Source organism: Equus caballus, chromosome 15 (assembly GCF_041296265.1).
Source record: "Equus caballus isolate H_3958 breed thoroughbred chromosome 15, TB-T2T, whole genome shotgun sequence".
Classification (NCBI taxonomy): Eukaryota; Metazoa; Chordata; class Mammalia; order Perissodactyla; family Equidae; genus Equus; species Equus caballus.
In genome coordinates, this window is record NC_091698.1 from 86353506 (window position 1) to 86374373 (window position 20868).

The 20868-nt window shown below is 53.5% G+C and overlaps 1 protein-coding gene across 14 annotated transcripts in view; it reads left to right on the forward strand.

Annotated features, from left to right (window-relative positions):
* DNMT3A (DNA methyltransferase 3 alpha) overlaps positions 1 to 20868 on the forward strand; it is a 129469-nt gene that overhangs the window by 20844 nt on the left and 87757 nt on the right. For 8 of the 14 annotated variants that reach the window (XR_011426154.1, XR_002800263.2, XR_002800264.2 and 5 more), the window contains exons 2-3: positions 6726 to 6979; positions 19722 to 19826. Coding sequence is in view for 3 of the 14 variants with exons in the window: in XM_023619392.2 (XP_023475160.1) it covers positions 6917 to 6979; positions 19722 to 19826 (168 nt within the window). In the remaining 11 variants the exon portion in view is untranslated. Of the gene's footprint in view, positions 1 to 6259; positions 6570 to 6725; positions 6980 to 8140; positions 8307 to 19721; positions 19827 to 20868 lie in introns of those variants that run through there. The other 6 variants (XM_070235774.1, XM_023619395.2, XM_070235778.1 and 3 more) reach the window with 4 other exon arrangements.

Below are 20868 nucleotides of genomic sequence, written 5' to 3' on the forward strand. Positions count from 1 at the left end.
TATGGGTTGGTGAGGAAGGTGGGAATGGTGCTGGGGACAGAGTAGGGAGCTGAGGTGGCAGGGACTATCTGGAAGCTCCAGGAGGTGGTCGAATTGTGGGTCTTTGATCTGAGGTGGGCTAATGAGTGAGCCTGAGTCGTGGTTAGGGATGTAGGCAGCAATGGCATGCACAGGTGCAATTGGGAGGAATGTAAGGGAGGTGTACCATGCTGTGCATGGGCTGGACTTGGTGGAAATGATGTGTTGGGAGAATTAAACATTTCATGCGGGGTTGGGGGGCGAGGAGGGAGCTACCACTTTTATAGCTGGTGATGGAACTCTGTGTGGGTGTGAGGAGCTGATGATGGTTATTCCGTGATGGTTTCATAGAACAACAGAGGTGGAGGGGCTTAGCTGCACTCTTACAGAGGAGGATGGGGGCCAAAGCCAACCAATGGTTGCAGCTGCGATGTAAGCCCTCATTCCTACCCCCATTCTCTTGTTAAAAGTTATGTTTTATTTCCTCACAGTAGTATATGCATATAATTTAAGAAGTCAAATAGTACTAACATGTCTTTACCAAATGCAGTCTTCCTTGCCTACTCCCACCCTCTTCTTCTCAGAGGCAACCACTTTTAGCTGTTTCTTCTAGCAATTTTACATCTCATATTTCTGAGTAATGTGCATATTTTTGACTCTTCCATTTTAGACATTTCCCATTCGTTTCTTATTTAGTAAATAAGAATTTAGCTCTCTTACGTGGCCAACCTTTCTGCTCCCCAGCCATCCTCTTAAATTGTTCTTGTCGTAGGCATACTACTCACAGTACCCTACCAGCGTTCTTTCAAAGGTGTTTCATGTATGTATTAATCTATGTGTAGGTATGCACGTAGTAGAGAGGGTACGGCCCCCCAAAGGCGGTCACATCCTAATCCCCTGACCCTGTGAATATGTACCTTATATGGCAAAAGGGACTTTGCAGATAAGGATCTTGCAATGGGGAGACTATGCTGGATTATCTGAGCGGCCCCAATGGAATCACAGGGGTCCTTAGAAGTGAAAGACAAAGGCAGGAAGGGCATGCGAGGGAAGCAGGACCAGAGTAGCGTGATGAGAGAAAGACTGGCTGTTGCTGGCTTGAGGATGTAAGGGGGCCGCGAGCCGAGGAATGTGAGCAGCCTCTAGAAGCCGAAAAAGTCAAGAAAATGGATTCTCCCTAGAGCCTCCAGGAAAGAATGCAGCCTTGCCAACACCTTGATTTTAGCCCAGTGATGAGAACTGAGGACTTTTGACTTCCAGAACGGCAAGATAGCAAATTTTTATTGTTATAAGCCATTAATTTTATGGTAATTTGTAATAGCAGCAATAGGAAATTAATACACTATGTAATAATATGTATATACGTATATATACACATCTGCATATGTACGTACATATGTACACACACACGTATTTAATTCAACTAATGCAACTGTTTTGCACAGCTGAGCCTTAACAGTGTGCTACAATAGTTTCCTTTGTTTTCCCTGAAGTTAAGAATTGCCTTATTTTTTCATCTGCCTTATTTTCGTTGTACCTTTGATGATTCCTGCCACATCTTCTAATAGCTGTTAGTTTAGCTTTCCACAAGGCAGTCATATCAAGTATTCTATGCTTCAGTTCCATTTTGTGAGTTATCCATTCTCTTGCTCTCTGGGTGTGTGGCACGTTGTAGCTGCCATTCTGTACCTTACTTTTGTGGTCATCCTTGGCATTCCCTTTGCCTTCCTTCTGGCTGGAGTTCTTATTTTCTGGATCTCATGTCTTCCTCTTACTTGGGTTACACTCCCATTTGGAGCACATCATCCAGGACAGATATCCGTCGATATGGTAATCCATTCAGTTCCTCAGTTCAGATAGCAGAGTACGAACAGTGAGTGACACCTGCAGTTCTGTCAGGTTAAAAAGATGCTTCAGTGGTAGAGGACGTGGTGATGGCAGCACTCAACATGGCTGAGTCTTGAGTCACACTGCCTAGATCTGAACAGTGGCTTTCTATGGCTTCATCTGGCCTCTTTTCACCCTCGTCCTGGAGATTTCCTTCTCTTGTCTCCTGTGTCTTAGAGGATATCCCATGCTCTCTGAGAAAGGAGTACCTTAAAACATCTTTATTCTACTCTCACACTTAAATGATAATTAGGCTGGGTAAAGAATTCTAATTGGAGAATTACTTTAAGAATATCCAGGGCCAGCCCCATTGGCCGAGTGGTTAAGTTTGGTATGCTCTGCTTCCACAGCCTGGGTTTGGTTCCCGGGCACGGACCTACCCAACTCGTCTGTAAGTGGCCATGCTGTGGCTGTGCCTCACATACAAAAAGAAGATTGGCAATAGATGTTAGCTCAGGGGGAATCTTCCTCAGCAAAAAAAAAAAAAAAAAAAAAAGGAATTTCCCATGTATTGGTCCTTTGTCTTCTTGTGTTCCATATTAATGTTGAGCAACCTGAAGCCATACTGATTCCTGAAACTTTGTGTCACTTTTTTCTCCCGCTCTAGAAATTTGTAGGATCTTCTCTTTGTCCCGGTGTTCTGAAATTTCACAGTGATGTGCCTTGGTGTGGGTCTGTTTTCATCCCCTGTGTGGGACATTCAGTGGGCCTTTTCATTCAGGCAACTCCTGTCTTTCAGTTCTGGGAAATTCTCTTGAACTATTTCATTGGTAATTTTCTCCTCTCTGTTTTTTTCTTTCTGTAATTTCTATTTTTCAGAGGTGGAAACTTCTGGACCAATTTCTCTAATTCTCTTTTCCATCCTCTCCTATTTTCTATTTTTCTTTTTAATATATCCCTTCTGTTGAGTTTTGCATTTCTACTAGCCTGGTCTTTATTTCTAGGAGTTCTTTTTTGTTCTCTGAATGTTCTTTTTCAATAGCATCATGTTCTTGTTTCATGAATGTAGTGTCTTCTCTGTGCATAAAGTCTGTTTCCTCCAAGTTGTGTTGTGTTTGGTTTGGTTTATTTGTTCTAGTCTCTTATCTTCCAAGTTAGAGGCTTCCCTCGGATGTCTGGTGCCCCTTGGTTGTCCTTTCAGAATTAAGAACAGGAGACTAAAAAGCTGATTAGAAGCTCTGAGCATGATGGTGGGGCTTGTTGACTTACAGATCCACCCTGGTTGACCTGAACAAGCCGTTTGGACATCATTTGGGTTCTGGTGTCAGTATCTGTATCCTTCAGCTCTTATTCTGGGACTGATTAGATTCTCCAGAGAAGGTCAGGGTTTGGCTGTCAGTGTTCTAGGAGCCCAGTGGGGGAATAGCCGCGGAGACCCTACCTCAGCATTTAAAATAGCCTTCAGCCCCTTGGCTTTGGTATATTACCTTTGCTCCAGCTGTGCTGGTCAGCTCTCTGTGCGAAGACCCTCTGCTTTGTGCGCTGCAGAGAACAGACCCTCAGACTGCCGGGGGAGGCCGGTGCAGGGGTTTTACTTATCTCATTCAGTCCTCTTTGTTTTCATGCGTGCACTCTCTTCACCCTCGTCCTGGAGGGACCTAGTGCTATCATGTCAAATGTCTTTTAAGGTCTCGGTTATAAATCAGCTTTCATGTGCTGTTTGAAATTTAGCTATCGCAAGTTTGCTTTCCAGACCCCAGAATGATGTTGGTGGTGTCTCTTCTCTGTTCAGCCCAGTCTTGTGACTTGACATCTTCTTTACAACATCTTTTTACTAAGTTGAATTGAGAAAGTAGTGAAATTTGGTGGGTATATTGAAAATCCCAGTCCTCCTTCCACAGTGGTTTTGTAACGGAAGGAGTGGTGGTGACGGCGACCACGTCAGTCACAATACCAAGACATTGTCATGGTAGGGTTCCTTATAAAAAGTTTTTTTAAGTACAACTGAAATCTCACAAGGTTGTAATCTATCATAACATTAATAAAAAAAAAAAAAGTTTTTTTAAGTTGTCGTTAATAAATGCTATTCATGGCCACTGTGGACGTTAGAAGTGTGAAGGAGAAAATGAAAGCTGCCCGTCCTGGTGGTAGAGTTCCTGGCAAGCGTTTTCCTTTGGTGGTGGTTTCTGTGGTGCAGCTCTTGGCATGGGTGAGGGAGATGCTTCAGTGCCAGGAGCGGCAGGGCCGTGCTTGGCGAGGGACTGTCATGGTGGACACCCGCTGCTGTGTTGGGACCCGTGAGCGAAGGCAGGAAGTGCTGTGTCAAGGCCTGGACCTTGGCCGCCCACCAGGCTCCCTGGAGTTGCGCGGGGCATGGGCTACCCGGCCTTGGGCTGGATGGTTTTAGATGGTGCCGGGTGATTCTGAGGGACACTGACTGACAGGTCTGTTCCCGTGAGTGACACCAAGCAACCTGAAGACTGGCCCAGGTCAGCTGCGTTTGCTGCGAGGACAGTGTCTGCTGCTCAGAGGTCAGGGGCTCTCTGGAGGAGGGGGAGGAGGAAGGAGCATTTCCTTTCCTTTCCGGGGTGTCTGCCCTCGGGGTCAATGCCTTGTGATGTTCTGCTTTTCCCTCTTGCTTCTCACTGGCAACCAGAGGTTCTCTGAAAGTACTTTTCTCACAGAAGCCGCTGGATGTTTCTAGGCCTCAGGGCACTGTTGAGACAAATGGTTATCTGCCTTTTACTTACTTTGTGCCTGGGTCTCCACGGACTCCATTCTGGGGCTCTTGGGGCTGCTGAAGACGTTCCAGGCTTGTGTGCTCCTCCCTTTGCACTTGTGGCCTCCAACAGCTTGGCAAGGCAGAGCTAGAAGACGTCTTGCAGATCACCTGGTCCGACTCTCCCATCTTATGGATGAGGAAACTGAGGGCCAGAGAAACCCGAGTCAGGCCTAGAACCCACATCTGCTGACTCGGGGTTCAGCGTTCTTTCCAATCAGACTCTGCCTCCTTTCCCTTCCACGTCCTTTTGAAGGTTTTGATGTGGGGGTGATTGGGGATGTGTGTGCTAAGAAACGGGGAGTGGGTTTGAGGGGCAATCACTGGCTGATAGTGCATGGAAGCCTCGTGGAGTTCTGGGGTGGACCAGTTCTCCAATGGGCTCTTAAGAGTTGTTTCTGTGGGGTGTTATAAGCCGGGGGGTGGAGCTTCAGAGAGACCCCCTCAGAGCCTTAGACTCAGAGATCTGGATTCAAGCCTTTGCCACTGGAGTATGGACAAGTCCTAACCCTTCAGAGCCTCAGATTCAACTGTGGACTAGGTATAGTAACAGCACTTGTCGCTGCCCGGAGGAGGACTGCCTGTCACGTGCTCAGCACAGCGTCTGACACATGGAGCTACTCTCACTGTTGCCATCCCCTCACTCGTGTACTTGGGCCGCAGACATTCATTGAGTCCCACACTGTACTAAGCTGAGCAGTGTCATTACACCTGGGGTTCCTTAGGGCTCACCTGTGGGGTATGGAGCGCCTTCGGCCAGTCTGGGTTTTAGCTTATGGGGCCCCTCCTGTCCTGGCCCTAGGAGGCTCCTCCTGGCATCGGCTTCCCATCTACACCCAGGGCAGAGCCATGACTGGGGCACCCACCTCCCAACCAGGCACCCATCCCTGGGGAAGGGGCTGCGCCCGTGGGAGACCGAAGCCTGTGCTGTCTCCGGTTCCTGGTTTTCCAGGGAGCCCTGGCTGAAGGGGGTTGGGAGAAGCAGCCCAAGAGGGAGGGGGAGCCGGGGGAAGCAGAACCGGGAACTGGGAACTGGAAGGGGAAGGGTGTGGGTGGGCCCAGATCCAGCCTGCCTCCCACTTTCCTTCTCCTGCCAATCCCCTCCCCAGCCTGGCTGGCGCACTGGAGGCAGGGGCTTGGCCCCTGTCTCCTCCTGGGGGGTGGGGAGGAGGAGAACTCTGTGTCTCTGAGTGAAGAGGGTTGAAGCCACAGCACCCCCACCCCCAGCGGAGGCCTGCTGCAAGGCTTTGTTATTTCACTGGCTTGAGGCCCACACCTGAAGCAGGGAGGATGAAAAGCCCCTAAGATTGAGCTGTGTGGGTTCAGAGGGCCCCCCTCAAGCCCACCAGTTTCGTAAGGCAAATGGGACCGGTTCACGGGGTGGGGGGGAGAGCAGCCTCGCATCCTCCCTCTGCGTGGCTATGGCTGTGGCCTCTCCCCACCAGGGTGTCCCTTCGACAGCACTGCAGACCGAGGCCTTCAGCCTGGCCGCAGCCTGAGTTCAGCCTCAGCTTTCTCTGGGCCCAGGCACTGGTCCTGAAGTGAGGTGACATTCATTTCGCTACATCCTGTGACTGCCGCTCACTTCCTCCACGTGGTGGGGGCGGTGTGGGGGTGGGGGCGTGTGGGGAGGACAGATTAGAAGGAAAATGTAGTTGGGCTGGGGACCTCTGGGATTTCCCAGGGGCGGGTTGGGGTGGGTGGGAGGGTGCGGGAAGCTTTCAAAGGAAAGAACAGACGTGAATGAAGAGAAGGGAGGAGGCGGGAGGCAGCTGGAAGTCCCAGCAGTGGCGCCCACTGTGCCACAGCAACGCGGAGGCCCAGGGAGCCTGTTGCCGCCTCGGAGGCAGGAGCTGGCCCTGAGGGAAGCCAGGCAGTGCCGCACGAGCTGAGTTGGCCTCGGTTTTCCCCACTCTCTGGGGTGCTAGGCTGGCCCGAGCTGAGGGTGAGGCTGGGAAGAGGAGTGAGGTCGGAGGGCCAGGCCTCACAGGCCAGCCTGGCCCTGGGGCTAAGGGCCTAGCCCTGAGGAGGGGGCGGGGGTCAGGTGGGGCCTGGGTTGGGGGTGCCCTGCCCTGCTGACCCTTCTCCTCTTCCCCCACAGGTGGAGCCACTGGAAGCCCAAACCCACAGGCAGCCTGGGGCAGAGTTTCACTGGAGTCTCGCTCGGCACCGGGATCTATGTCCAAGTTTTAACTCTTGCTTACAAAGACCACAATAATTCCTTCCCCACAGCCAAGCAGCCCCCCAGCCCCGCGCAGCCCCAGCCTGCCTCCCACCGCCCAGCTGCCCGCAATGCCCTCCAGCGGCCCCGGGGACACCAGCAGCTCCGCTCCGGAGCGGGAGGAGGACCGCAAGGTGAGCAGCTGGCTCTGCCGGGGACCCTCTGGCTGGAACCGGAGAGGGAGGGCCCGTCCCCAGGAATGACAGCTCAGGTGTGCTGAGCGCTGGACCGCGTCGCTCAGTCATCACACAGGCGGTAGTGAGGACAGATAGCCCTGTTTTGGTGATGAGAAAACTGAGGCTTGACGAAGTTAAATCCTTGGATTTGAGCCAAGTAGTCAGGCTCCAGGGCCCACGCTTTTCACCCCTGTGTGTTTGAGCAGGTTCAAACCCTAGGTCTGTGCAGTCGTTAGGGGTCAGCATTACAGATAGTCCCCAAACCTGGATTCCTTTCTGGATCAGCCTCTGACTAGCTCTGCATCCTCAGGTGAGTCACTTCACCTGTTTTAGCTGCCTCTCTTTCCCCAGGATGTTCAGAAGCTTCTGGGAGGTCAAAGACAAGTTCGGGAGGGCTCGGGGGTGTGAGGCCACATGAGGGCTCCCCCTCCCGCACAGACAGTCAGGCTCGCGCCATGTGCTGTGCTCGGGCGACACCAGTCATCATGGAGATGTGATTTCCTGCTCCCCACCCCAACCCCAGGCTCCACGCAAGTGTCACTTCTGGCCATGGAGCTAGTGACCTTGTTTTGAGAGCCCCAGGAGGGGTGACCTCTTTACCCTTGTGCTGACCTCCAGGAGGGGCCTAAAGCCGTTAGAGGAGATCACAGCAGACTGACAGAATCCCTGCTGGGTCCCGACAGGCTGCCTAGGGACCTCACTGAGCTGTGTCTACGTGTCGGCAAAGCTGCCCAAACCCCGACACTTGGACTCTGTTGCCCCTTCTCTCAGTGGAATGTAAGCCCTGCTGCCACCCTTCTGGGGAAGTGCTGTTGGCCACGGGCCTTCCTGGGGCACCCTATCTGCTGTGCCCTCTGCCTGCTCCCGTTTCCCTGAGCAGGGGTGAGGGGTGGTGATGCTTGGCAGTATCTGGGAGTAGCAGGGCGTGTTCGTGAGGCACTGTTTGGAACTGGGTGCACACCTGGCACCAGGTATGGGGCCCCTGAGCACTCTCAGGAGCTCTGCTAGCCCGCCAGCAGGGCAGCTCTGAGACCCGCTCCCTGCTCACCCTTCTCCACGCTTGCTCAGTTCCTTTCTGGGCTCACTCATTCTTAGAGCGTGTTTCTGTTTTCTGGGTAGATGCCATCCATTTGGTCCTCGGGAACAACACATGAAACAAGTGGGGCAAGGACAGATGGCCCTAGTTTACAGATGAGGAAGCTGAGCCCAGCTACTCAGGGTGGGTCCGGATGAGAGCCTGGTCTCCTGCCTCCTGGATTGGAGCCTTTCCCACTGCCCCACCTGCGTGAGTCCTGGTATAGACACACATGCGCTCACACACACACTCACACACACACACGTGCGTGCACCAAGCCCAGACACCTGCCTTCTTAGCCTGGAATCCTGCAGAATCCCTGGGGGCGGTGGGGGGTGGGGGGTGCGTTATATACCCAGCAAGCTGGGGAGAAAGCGTATGCTGTGGCCCACAGGGCAAGGCTGCTGGGGGCTACAGGTCAGTCCTCACTTCTTTCTGACCCCATGGAAAGAGAACAGGTGGTTCAGGTTGTCCCACGGGCCTTCTGGGCTCCTCCTGCCCAGGACTCGGGCAGCAGCAGACCCAGAAACTGCTGCCATGCAGTTGGGGCCTCTTGTGGCCACCTGTGCTCTCAAGTGGCAGCTATGACCATGGATAATTCCCTCCCCACCTTGGGCCTGGCTTTGCTCCTCTGTTGGTTTAGGTGACCCTGACTCCCTGCCCCTGGTCCCATGTCCTGACTGGTGCTGACACAGCTCCATGTCCATGCACTTGCAGTTGGTGGTCAGCTGCCCCCCAAGGTGGGGAAGATGGGGACAGCCAGGCCAAATTCCTCCTGTTACTGGGCTGTGCTGCCCTGGGCAGCAGAGCCCCTGGCCACCTCCCATGGAGAGCAGAAGGTCGAGCTCTGTTTTATGACAGTTCAGGGTAGAAAAAGAGCACTGGACTAAGAGTCAGAAGTCCCAGGTCCCAGGCCTGAGTCTGCCACTTACTGGGATGTGACTTCAGGCCATCTGGGCTTGCGTTTGCGCGGCTGTCAAATGCGGATCGTAACTCTAGCGGTGCCTGTTTTACAGGGCAGTTGTGGAAGTCAGATGAGGTCATGGGCATGGAAGTGCCCTGCAGACAGCAAAGTCGGGTCCAATTATGAGGGATTACGATTGCTATTATTATCTACCCATAGTAACTGCTCTGGCTCCAGTGGCCACAAACGCACACCCAGCCCCAGATCCTGGTGCTGATAGAGGGAGCCGGTAGACGGGGGCTGGGTCACGGCGGGCGCTCCTCCCAGCCGCCCACACCCACAGTGCGCATGCTGGCTCACCTGGCACACCTCCCTGGCTCCTCAGGGCTGCCTCCCCAGCTCCAGGGAGCCACCCGTGGAGGGCGGGGAGAGAGGCTGACAGCCACCCAGGGCAGCCTGTGAAAGCCAGGCCTGGGGCAGGGGTGCCGCGTAGCTGCAGAGGGGGAAGATGGGCTTGGGCTGCAGCCCAAGGAGAGTGCGGAGTTGCCAGGGGCGCTTGGCACAAAGGAACTGTTTGGTGAGCCAGAGGGAAGGGGTGTGGCCACCCACTGGCCCCTTCACTGCCTGGCCCCACGCGCCCTTCCAGCCTCCTGCCGGCCGCGCCTCCTGCACCTTTTGCTCCAGCACTTCCTGGAGTGCCAGGCCATTGTTCGTGCTGCTCCTCTGCCTGGTGTGCCCTTTCTCCAATTTTCTCTCCTCCTCGCTGGTCAAAGTCCTGGCTTCACTCTGCCGTAAGCTACAGTTTGTAGTGGACCAGCAGTTCTCAAAATGGGGTTCCTAAGCCAGCAGCACCACAGCACCTGGAAAGGTTACAAATGCCAAAGCTGGGGCCCCACCCCAGACCGGCTGAGTCAGGAACTCTGGGGACGGGGCCCAGCACTCCGTGTTTAATCAGCCTCGGAGGGACTTGGGGAGTGCTGGTGTGGGTCCTGTCCAGCCCCACGGCTGCCCCTGGCGTGCAGGGCCGAGCCACTGTCTTTGCCGTGTGAATCCTCAGGGCTGACTCACACAGGGGAGGTGCTCAGCGAATATTTTGTGGATAGGATAGAAAGGAAAATGAGACTAGATAAGACCCCTGCACAAGAGAACAATTCCAGAGCCCCGGCTCAAGCGGGTGAGGTGCAGAGCTGTGGGTGATGGGCTGACGTGGCCATGCCTGTGGCTGGGAGTGTAAGAGAGGTCTGTGTGTGTGGTGTCCCCCAGGCCCCTGCCCAGCATCTCTTCTTCCTGCAGCCTCTCCCACCCTGCCATCCATATGTTGGGCATGGAGGCGGCTGCTTGGGAAGCTGAGAGAAGGCAGGCTTTGGGGGCTGAGCTCTGGGGTGCTGGCCAGGGTGGGTCACCTGGGTCAATGTGGCCACAGCAGGGTTGGGGGGAGCTGGCCTTATGGGAGATGGGCAGGGATGCCAGGAGCCTCAGTCCTGGCTTAGAGGGCATCATGGAGGTAGGGTGCCAAGCCCTGCTTGCAGGGGTGGGAGAGGGGCAGAGGGAGCAAGAAAGGGGACCAGGAGCATTCCCAGCCTTGGGGCTGGAAGGGCCTCCTCAGATCCCCAGGTACCAATGAGTGCCTGGCCAGGAGTCCAGGCCCCAGCCCGGGCCCCTGATCTTGCCACTCCTCTTTTTCCTCTGGCCTCAGTCACATAACAGCCAAGATGCACTGAGTGCTGACTGTCTGCCAGGTGCTCTTTTAAGCTCTGTACTTGCGTTATCTTATTTCATTCTTACAATTGCTCTGTAAAGTAGGCTCTAGTATTCATCACTCTATCTTATTAAAGACTAAATTGATGCTCAGAGAGGTTATGTCGCTTGCCTGAGGTCACACAGCTAGTAAGTGATGGTGCTGGGATTGGAACTCAGGCGGCCTGTGCTGTCATCTTCTGTACTCTTGCGGCTGCCTCCTGCACGAAGGGGAGTGGAGTGAATGGTGCCTCCCCGCCCTGATGCTCCACAGTCCTACCCACGTTTCTTCTGCTGCAGGTTCAATTATGGTTATGTAGACTGAAAGTCGGATGGTCAGAGAATGCATTCCTCTGTGTGACAGCGCTCTTGCCCAGAGGAGGATGTTGGGAGTACTTCATCTCCAGAAGGAACTCACATACACAGGCTAGTGTTCATGATTGTGGGTGTGCACGTGCACACACACACCCCTGATACATACTCTTCAAGGAAGACACTGCTGTGGGCACATTGTTTCTTTGCATTCCCTTCTGCCTCCCTTCCTTCCTCTCTCCTGTTTTCCCTCCCTCCCTCACTTCCTTTCTTCTCTGCCCACATTGCTTCTCTTTCCTTCTCTTCTTCCTGCTCTCCCACTCTTTCTTTCTTCAGACTTACATACCTTTCCAGGTACCTAGAACATAGTAGGGCTCCACAGGTCTGTTAGACGAACTGAATAAACATTACTGGAGGACCTAGTAATGGGAAGGGGATAGGAAGATACAAGAATGGGTAAGCCATGCATACCCTCTGGAAGAGGGAGGGCCCTCCTGGACAGCTTGCCCCGAGCATGCCCTCTCCTGCTGGGTAGTAGAAGCAGCCACAGGGGGTGCATATTTGTGCTCAAGAAGCACAGCAAGAGTGAGTATGTGCATGTGTGTGTATGTGTGTGTGTGTGTGTGTGCATGCATGTATGACCAGAGCTGTGCCGGAGGCCCTCCCTTCCCACCTAAGTCCAGCCTAGAGGCCTGGCGCGTACTGATTTCCCTCGGGCACCGAGCACTTCCTGTGCTCTGGTACCCAAGCTCAAGGGCATCCTAGGGTGAAATTCCTCCCAGCTCCACACTCAGTTGTTTTTGCTGGCCCACAGGTCTGTTGCCCACCCCAGGCACGCTCTGCCTTTATGGCACTCGGATACTCACTTGGTCACTTAGGGCTGGCTCTTTGCTTTATAATATTCACTATAGGGGTCGTTTAAATAGCATCCCTCTTAGTACATTTAAACAGTTACAGAAAAGGCAACTCTACCCTTTCCTCTTCAGGAACACAGCTAATAATAATGGGGCATCCATTTCTAGCTCAGTGGAGTCAATCAGATACCTGGACGTGGAGAGCAGACGTGTGATGTAAACAGTGCCCACCCCTGAGCTGATGGGGACCCATGTCTGAGGCTTTGGGTTCTCTGTAGATGCTATTATGTGTCGGGTTTGGTTACCCTTGCAGTCAGTACAGTCTTGGGTGGGGGTCAGTTGGACTCTGCAGACAGACCTGTGTTTGAATCTGGACTCAGCTGTGCGACCTCTGAGCAGAGAAATGAGAGGGTTACCTGAGAAGAGGTGTGAGAATGATTAACAAAGGAACCTGGCACATATTGAGTTAGTCTTATAATTTATTTTAGTTAGCTAACTAGCTGTCTATCTACCTTCCTACCTATCTATCTGTCTTTCTGTGTACCTACCTATCTACCTACCTACGTATTTATCCATCTGCACGTTTGTGGTGTGGATCCACTGCAGCCTGAAGGACTGAGGGGCATCGAGGAAGAAGAGTGCAGAAAAATGCAGATGGGAGTGTGAGTGGTGCGGACTTAAAGTCCGCTAAGAGCCCGGCCTGTGGAGGCAAGGTGATTTCTCGGGCCGTAGGCACACACAGGCCTGAAGTCCCTTCTCCCTTTACTCATTGAACAGAAGCAGAACTGAGGCAAGTGGCAGAGAGGCCTAACTCCTGATGGCAAGGGCTGTGGCTGCCTCCAGGGACCCCGGTGAGGGGCCACAGCTGGGCCCAAGGTCCTTGGGGTCCCCCGTGCCCTACATGACTGGGCTGGGGACGAAGCCCATCCCTGCCAAGAAGCGGGTCCCACAGGGCCTGGGCTGGGAATGCTGAGCTCAGCCCTGCAGAGGGGAGGAAGGCAGGCGGGGAACCGAGCTGGCAGAGGTGTCCCGGGACGATTGGGAAATGGGGGGGATGCCCTTCCTTTCTGGCACCTGGACTGGGCACGGGGCCTGGTCCTGCCCCGCAGCTGCCTCTGCAGAGAGCCACAGGGTAGCCAGGGCTATTGCTTATGACCGTCCCACTTGAAACATTTTCACAGCGTGGAAAGGCGTGTAAAGGAGCTTCCTTTACCTGGTAATTAACTCACTTAATCCTCCCGGTAACTCAGCAGCCACCTCCTGTCGTTATCCCCATTTTACAGAAGAGGAATTGAGACTTAGAGAGGTAGAGAAACTTGGCAAAGGCCATGTGGCTATGAACTCGTTTCATCTGGATTCTTTCCCTCCATAAAGCAAGGATGCCTGGTGGGCTGGGGATGTGGTGGTGGGCTTGGGGTCTGCAGAGGTGGGTGCTAGCAGAGAGAGGGCACGCTCCCCTCTGGCCCTCAGCACAGGGGCAGGTACTTATTTGTTTACGTGTTGTCTCTCCCTCTAAATTGAGGTCCCTGTCTGCTTATCTTTATATCCAGTACACAGTAGGTGCTCAGTAAAGGTTTTTGAGCCCATCCTCAGGCCTGGCCTCACGGTGGCCCTGAGACCACAGAGGTGAGCACGGCTGGGCTTCAGTGTGCTGGCGTGTTGCTTAGCGGAGTCTCCATTCTGGAAGGCAGTGAGGCCCCAGTATGGCGCACAGGGTGTGAAGGAGGGCCTGGGAAACCTACAGGCACGGCCATTGTCAACCATTCAGCGTTTATGGAGCACCTGCTGTGTACAGGTGCCCAGAGCTGTGGGGTCCCTGGCTGCTGCTCCCCAGGAGGGGGCGTTGTGGGTGGGATGGGAGGCTCTCATCCATAGCTACAATATGAAGCTCACTAAGCAGTCACTGAATATTTGTCGAATATTGTCAAATAATTGAAACAAAGGGCTCATGAGCTTTGGGAGGTGACTGAGATCAGTGAAAGCAGGGGCTTTTGGAGGGCTGTGTGGGAGTGTGAGCATCCACAGCAATTCCTGGTGCCCCTGCGTGGCCGCTCACCCCGACAGCCTCTGCCCCTCCCCGCCCGTGCTCCAGCAGCACTTCCTCAGGCTCACCTCTCTGCAGGCCTGGCCTAGGCATGTCCTACGTGTGAGTGCTTGTGAGCGCATGTGCGAGTGAGCGCCATGTGCGTGCGCACGTGTGCGCAGTGCAGGTCCTGTGGCTGTAACTCTGCAGACCTGGTACTCTGGTGGCTCAGAGCGGGGCTCTGCCTGCTGGAGAAGCCAATTTGTTTCACTGAATTCCATGACCACAGACAGGCCCTGGGAGGCCGGCCAGCCAGCTGGCAAAGGCTGTACGTGCTTCTTGTCCCAGGGGGTGCAGGCAAGTGGCTGGCTGGATCCGGCAAGTTCATCCCCTCGACTCAAACACCAACTTGAGACATCTGCTCAACGGATGCTGGGTCAGTGGCATCCGGTGTATGTTCCGAAGGAGCACGTACAATCTGGCTGGCTGTCTCTGCATGAGGGCCTTGTGGGATGTGTCTCTCTTAGGGGGAGGGGTCCTATGTCTAGGTGTGAGCTCTGTATGGATAATGTGTGTGAAGCCAGTGTGTACCTTTACACTTGGATTGCCTGCATGCTCATGGTTTCACTGTGTGTGTGTGCGCACATGTGTCAGTAACACAGCATAGTAGGGCATAATGGCATATTGCAATGGAAAGACTCATGGGCCGGGAATCAAGATTTAAATTTTGGTTCTAAAGGCCTTCCTTCCTGGCTCTCTGATTTCTGCGTGTTAGGTAACCTCTCTGAGCTTCAGATTTCCCGCCTGTGTAATGGAAAAAAATAATACCAGCTCTGCTTTCTGTAAAGTGTAAGTATAAAATGAAATAACGTATGTGAAAATGCTTTGTTAATTACCACGTACTATACAAATGCGAAAGATTATCATCATCATCGCCCAGCTCATCAGAATGAGAAGTTGTATGTGGCTTAAAATAATCCATCCAGTGAGCTTTGTGAAAATGTAGGTCAAGTCATAGCCTCAGAAGTTTAGAGAGGCTGATGGTAACTACCTAATCTAATAGGCCACCAAATGTGAAGGTGCTTTGAAAGCTGTAAAGAGCTGCCTAAATGTAAAGTGACATGATTAAGCCTAGAAAGTATGTTTTAGTCATTCTGTTTCCTGATTTGGAGTCATAAAGATCAGAGTGGCCCTGGAGCCTCATGCACACGGTATTCGTGCAGGTTTGTGGATTTGTGTGTATGCTCTCTCCGTGTACATGGACTCATTTGTTGAGCACCTACTTTGTGACAGTCACTCACCCAGTATTTACAAATTCCTGCCCTGTGCCAGGTGCATGGGTCTAGGCAGTGGGGACACCAGGGTGAATAAGAGACCGTCCCTTGAAGGAGCTTGTGACCTGCCGAGGACAGCATGGGAAGAGGAGGCCCAGGGGAAGGGAACCCAGGAAGTGAGGCTGGAAGAATAAGCGTTTGATGGTCAACCTGAGGAGAAGGTAGTGGGGAGAGGAGGAAGAGTCTATGCCAAGGCACTGGGGGAAGGGAAGCAGCCCACTTTTGCACCTGGTGCAGTCTGTTTGTGCAGGAAGGCAGTGGGGAGAGGAGACCAAGGAGGCCAGCCAGATCCTGGAGGCCTGCCTTCACATGGGCTAAGGAGCATGGCTTGATCCTGCAGGCCCCTGGGAGCCCCTCAGCAAGGGCTTAAGCTCTGCAGAGTGACATAATCAGCTCTGCATTTTGGAAAGATCACGGAGCCCCCGTTCCTGAGTACCTCACTGTAGCAGTACCAGCCAGATGTTGGGGTTTGTCTGGAGCAGTGAGTGATGGCTGCATCTGCAGGGCCCCGACCTGGGATTTGCATGGGGGCAGGGAGGGAGGCTGCGGGGGAAGGCAGTGATGCACTTTTCTGAATAGTTCTGGTCAGTCTGTGTGGAGCGGAGGAAGTTAGCAATTCTTGAGTGATATCACGTGACAGCCTTCAATGTATTATCTTATTTAGTTGTTGTGTGAGGTAGATATTATTATCCCCATTTTGTAGGTGAGGAAAACAAGGCTCAGAGAGGTTAAATAGCTAGAAATTACTAGTGAGTAAAGAGCAGAGCAAGAAGTCCAGCCCCCTCTGCCTTCCCCAAAGCCCACCTAACTAGAATTCTTGCCCCCTCCCGTCTCCCCCTCCCACTGGAAGGATTGACTGATTCAGTCCCCTTACGTGACAGATGAGGAAACCAACCTGGGCTCAAATCTGTTCCTGCTAAGTCTGTTCCTGTTTTCCAGCTGCTCCAAGGCACCGTGGATCAGATTCTTCCCTCTCAGAGTATTAGCGATGCCTCCTAATTCAGGGCTACTTGCAGATTTGATAAGCATATTTTAAATTCCTTTGCTCAGCCCATCAGCAAAGATATTGAATGAAACAGGCCCCGTGACAGATGAGAGAATGAACCACTTGCTCGCCTCCCCGAGGGGCACAGCCCTGCGCCATCTGCTCACCCCTCTCACGTATTATCCCCCTGACCCGTCCGTGTGAACTCAGGCAGGCCCAGAGCAGAAAGGTATCGCCTTCCTCTTTGCCCTGTGACTTGTGACTGCAGCGTGGAAGAATGATATGTTGGCCAAAAGTAACATGCCTTTCACAAAGCCATACTTTGGGGCCTGGTGGAAAGGGCATAGGCCAGGAGTCACTCAGACCCGCTCAGAGACTTGGTTTCCTAAAGCACCTCCCGGGGATGCCCGAGCCCTGAATGCTGGATTGGGAGCAAAGTGCCTTGCCCTGCACTGGCCTGAGGTCCAGGCTCATCCACGGCAGCCTGCCCTGGTGATCACCACGTTCTTGTCATGTCAGGACCCGGACAGGGGGTGGCATCAGGGCCTTCCACCCCTTCCTCCTGGGCTGTGTTTCACTGGGTTGAATTCATCAGGGGAAACCGTGCTGAGTGTCTCCTGGGATCAGACATAGCAGGTGTGGCTGCAGGTGAGGAATGACAGCACATCTCCAGATGGCACAGGGCTTCCTGTCTGGGACCCCGAAGGCTTTCCCCACATGTCTCATGGAAGCCAGGCTGTCCTAAATGTCAAGTATCTTTGGTTTTAGGTCATTGCAGCATGGTAACTGTTTTATTTTTTTTTTTTTGCTAACTGGAGGCCCTGGTCATCTTTCATGTCTCTGACTAGTTCAGAACAAAAGTTAGAAAAGCAAATGAATCCCCCAGTAAGAAACGCAGTTATTAAAGAAATAGTTCAGAGCCCAGAATTTCTGCGCACTAGGAATCTTTCCAGACCCTATGGCTTCCCGGGCTGATCCTGATCCACTTTAGCCCCTTCTTGTCTGCTGCCCTGTGCATTCCAGTCCCACGGGCCTGGCCATAGAGTGGTCAGAGGCTAGGCTAGGTCTGGCCTAGTGCTCTCCAGGTGAGTCCAGGGGCTGGGTGGGCCTCCAGCTGCCAGGGAACAGCTGAGCCCTCTCATCTAGGGGCGCGTGGAACACCTACTAAGCGCTGGGCCTGTTGTAGGTTCTGGGGATTCAGCAGAAGCTCCAAACCATATGTTCATCTGTCCTCTTAAAAACCTGAGAAGCAGGCAGGCTGGACAGCTTCATAACCCCATTTTGTGGATAAGGAAACTGAGGCTCAGAGAGGATGGTCCTCTAACTAGCAAGAGGACAAGCTGGGACATGCTCGCGTTGGTTTGCTCTGGCGCTGTGCCTTTCTGTGACCTGCGTTGACTCTGTTGTAAATGCTCAGTTCCCTGGTCGGAACGGTGGAGACGGTGCCCACCCCTGGAGTGGAATCAGATCAACAGCACCGTCTCAGTCCCCTGCAGTGGTGCAGATCCAGTTGAAACCTTCCCAGATGTTAAGCTGCATTCGTAATACTTCCTCTCTGTGTGATCCAAGTGATCCTTTCTCCAAAGGGGGTGTCTGTGGGGCCTCAGAAGACAGCTTAGAACCAGCAGGTCTGGCCTAGCAGGGGCATGTGCCCCTGGCCCACCCTCAGCCCAGGCCTCCGAGAGCTCTCATGGAGGCCTCCCACCACCAGGCTGTTCCCGCTTCGGCCTTTCTGCCCTCATGGCTTCTCTGCAGTGTTTTCCTGAAAAGAGCCTCCTATAGGGTGCGCTTTCTCCATCCCGGACCCTCCCCCCCCCACCCAAAGATGGGCACAGGGCTGGCTTCTCTCCCAGACTCTTCCTCGGCTGGACTCCTTGAATTGTCTCTCCAGCCCCTCGGTCCTCATTGCCATGTCATTCTGCACAGCGTGTGGACAGTGCTCTCTCTGAGGTCAGCTGGTACCACCCCTAGCCAAATCAGTCTGTCCTCGACTTCTGTGCATCTGGCAACTTTAACCCCTTGGGTTGGCAGCTGTCTTTGTCCTTGTACCCTCAATACGCCGTGTCCTCTTCCTGCTCCTCTGCTCACTCTCTCCTTCTCCTTTATGTGCTCTGCTTTCCCTCCAGCCTGACCATGGCCTCCCCTTGGTGCTAAGGCCTGGTCCTCTGTTCATCTTCCACTTGCATCTCTTTAGAGGACCCCTGGAACCTCAGCTGCGACTCCCCTAAATCTGCCTCCTGGGCAGTCTGTCCCACAGGCGTGCCTCGAATGGATGGACGGATGGATGGGGGGCTGGTGCCACTCTTCCTATTGATCTGATAATCTACAATTGGTCGCAATAGGTTTCCATCTGCATGTCCCACCATCACCTGAAAATTAATGTGGCAAACCACAAGCTATTTTGAAATCACAGAAAGTGAAAGTTGAGTAGGACGTTGAAGGCCATCTTTTTCTTTTTTTTTTTTTTTTTTGAGGGCCATCTTGATGAAATCCCCAGGGAACCTGGGCACCTTCTCTTTCTTTTCTGTGGCACCAGCACTGCTCTGGGTTGACGCCCTCCCCAGGGAGGACTATGAAGCCGTCTTTGGGTACTGATATCATGAGGGCCTGATGAGCAGCCTGTGGTCCCTCGGCTGGGTCAGGGTCCCTTTCTCTTTCCTTCCCCAACATTGTTTCTGCTCATGATTAGTCATGCCGGAGTCGGCTGAGTCAGAAGTGACTTGTGGGTGGTTTGTGGCCGGGCTGGAGCAGCGAGGCAGGAGGACTTTCTAGGTTTATGTCTCTGTGCCCCATGAGACCAGCATGGCCCCATTCAGGCTGGTACTGGGGAGGAGGTGGGTAACAAAACCAACTTCTCTTCCTGAACTCAGTGAATGAGGGGGATCAAGATGAGCCAAGACACGGTACCTGAGACACTCCTGGAGGTTGACAGGCATATGAACGCTGGTGCCACATGGCCAACGCTTTAGGACAAGTGTATTTACAGAGACTGTAAAATCCTCCACTGCCTGTGATAGTCCTCGTTCCAAAGGCTGCGTGTACTTCTAATATACATTACTAAGTTTAAGATTTCTTTTCTTGTGAATTTATTCTTTTCAATAAAGGTGATTCATTAAAAATATAACATTTAATTTTTGTACTTGTAAGATTTTTTCATATAAATAAACTCATATATTTTAGAAACAAATTCTTTGTCAGAGCATGTGTTATAATTCTGCTGTTCAGAAAACGTGGCCACCGGGTGGGAGAGCTGCCTTCTGCTGGGGCGGTAGGCTCTGACCTGAAGTCCCCCTGAGGGTGTATTTAAGTGGGGCTCTAAGGGGTGGCTCGAGCTTCGCAGGCAGGAAGGGAGTGCAGAGCATCCGTGCCCGGGAACAGCATGGCACAGCCCTGGAAGTGAGGCTTTCATGGGGAGGGACGGGGAGGAGGCCTCTTGGGTCCAGCCCTGGCTTCACAGGCTGTGTCTGTGCCCGCAGGAGGGAGAGGAGCAGGAGGAGGCTCGTGGCAAGGAGGAGCGGCAGGAGCCCAGCACAGCTGCGCGGAAGGTGGGGCGGCCTGGGAGGAAACGCAAGCACCCCCCGGTGAGTGTCACGGCATCCTCCCAGCGCATGTGTGTGCACGGTGATGTGTGTCCTGCAGGGACTTGGGGGCAGTAAGACTAGGTGACGGGGCGCCCCTCGAGCTGCAGAGCTTGTCTACATTCCCCATTCTTTGAACCCCACCACCACTCTACAACTCCCCTATTTTCTACATCAAACTGGAGGCCCCCAGAGGCCAGGGGACTTGCGCTGTGGGTGGTGGCAGCGCTGGGACTTGAACCAGGCCCCTGACTCCCGGCTTCCTTCTGGAAGGGCAGCAAGAGAGCTTTGCAGACCCCCCAGGCCGAGCCCGTGGCTTTCACAGGGCAGGACTTGATTCTCCCTTCCCTTCCACATGCCCACCCTGGGCCTTTGTGCCCCTGGAGAACCTGGAGGAAGGGACCTGAGGTCTGGGAGTCTGGTTAGAGTGACTAGGGAAGAGATGTAGGGTGAGTCCCTTTGTAAGAGAGGAGAGCCGGTCGCTGTGTACAGCCGTGGAGGTGCAGACCACAGGGCCGGCTGAAAGCCCCAGGCTTCTGGCTGCCACTCCTCTGAGTCAAGGGGGAGCCCTGGGGTTGCCCACGATGAGGAGTGCTCCAGAAGGTGATGAGGAGTGCTCCAGAGGACGAGGCCTGAGGGCTGTAGGAGCCTGCCTGTCTTAGGCCTTGAACTCAGGGGTAGAAAGGTAATTATCTGCCAGCCCCAGAGGCAGCTGGTTCCCTTTTAGCCCCTTCCAGCTGAGAATGGAGAACTTGGAGCACGAAGGTGAGGGGGAGCCAGGAGCTGGGATTTATAAGTTGCCCCTTCAAGGAAATGTTCTCTCAGCAGGGCGGGATTGTCTCCCTGGGGTAGAGAGTGGGGTGAAGCAAAGGGGACAGCGGAGGAGGAGGGGCTTTCTTAGAGCCAGGAGGTATGGGAACCTGCTGGGTCCTAAAGTGCACCCCTGCCAACTCTGCTTGAAGATTTGGAGGGGAAGGGGGCAGAAGTTAAGTCATTTAACTGGTAAGTAATTTTAAACTTTTAAATATTAAAGCAAACATGGATA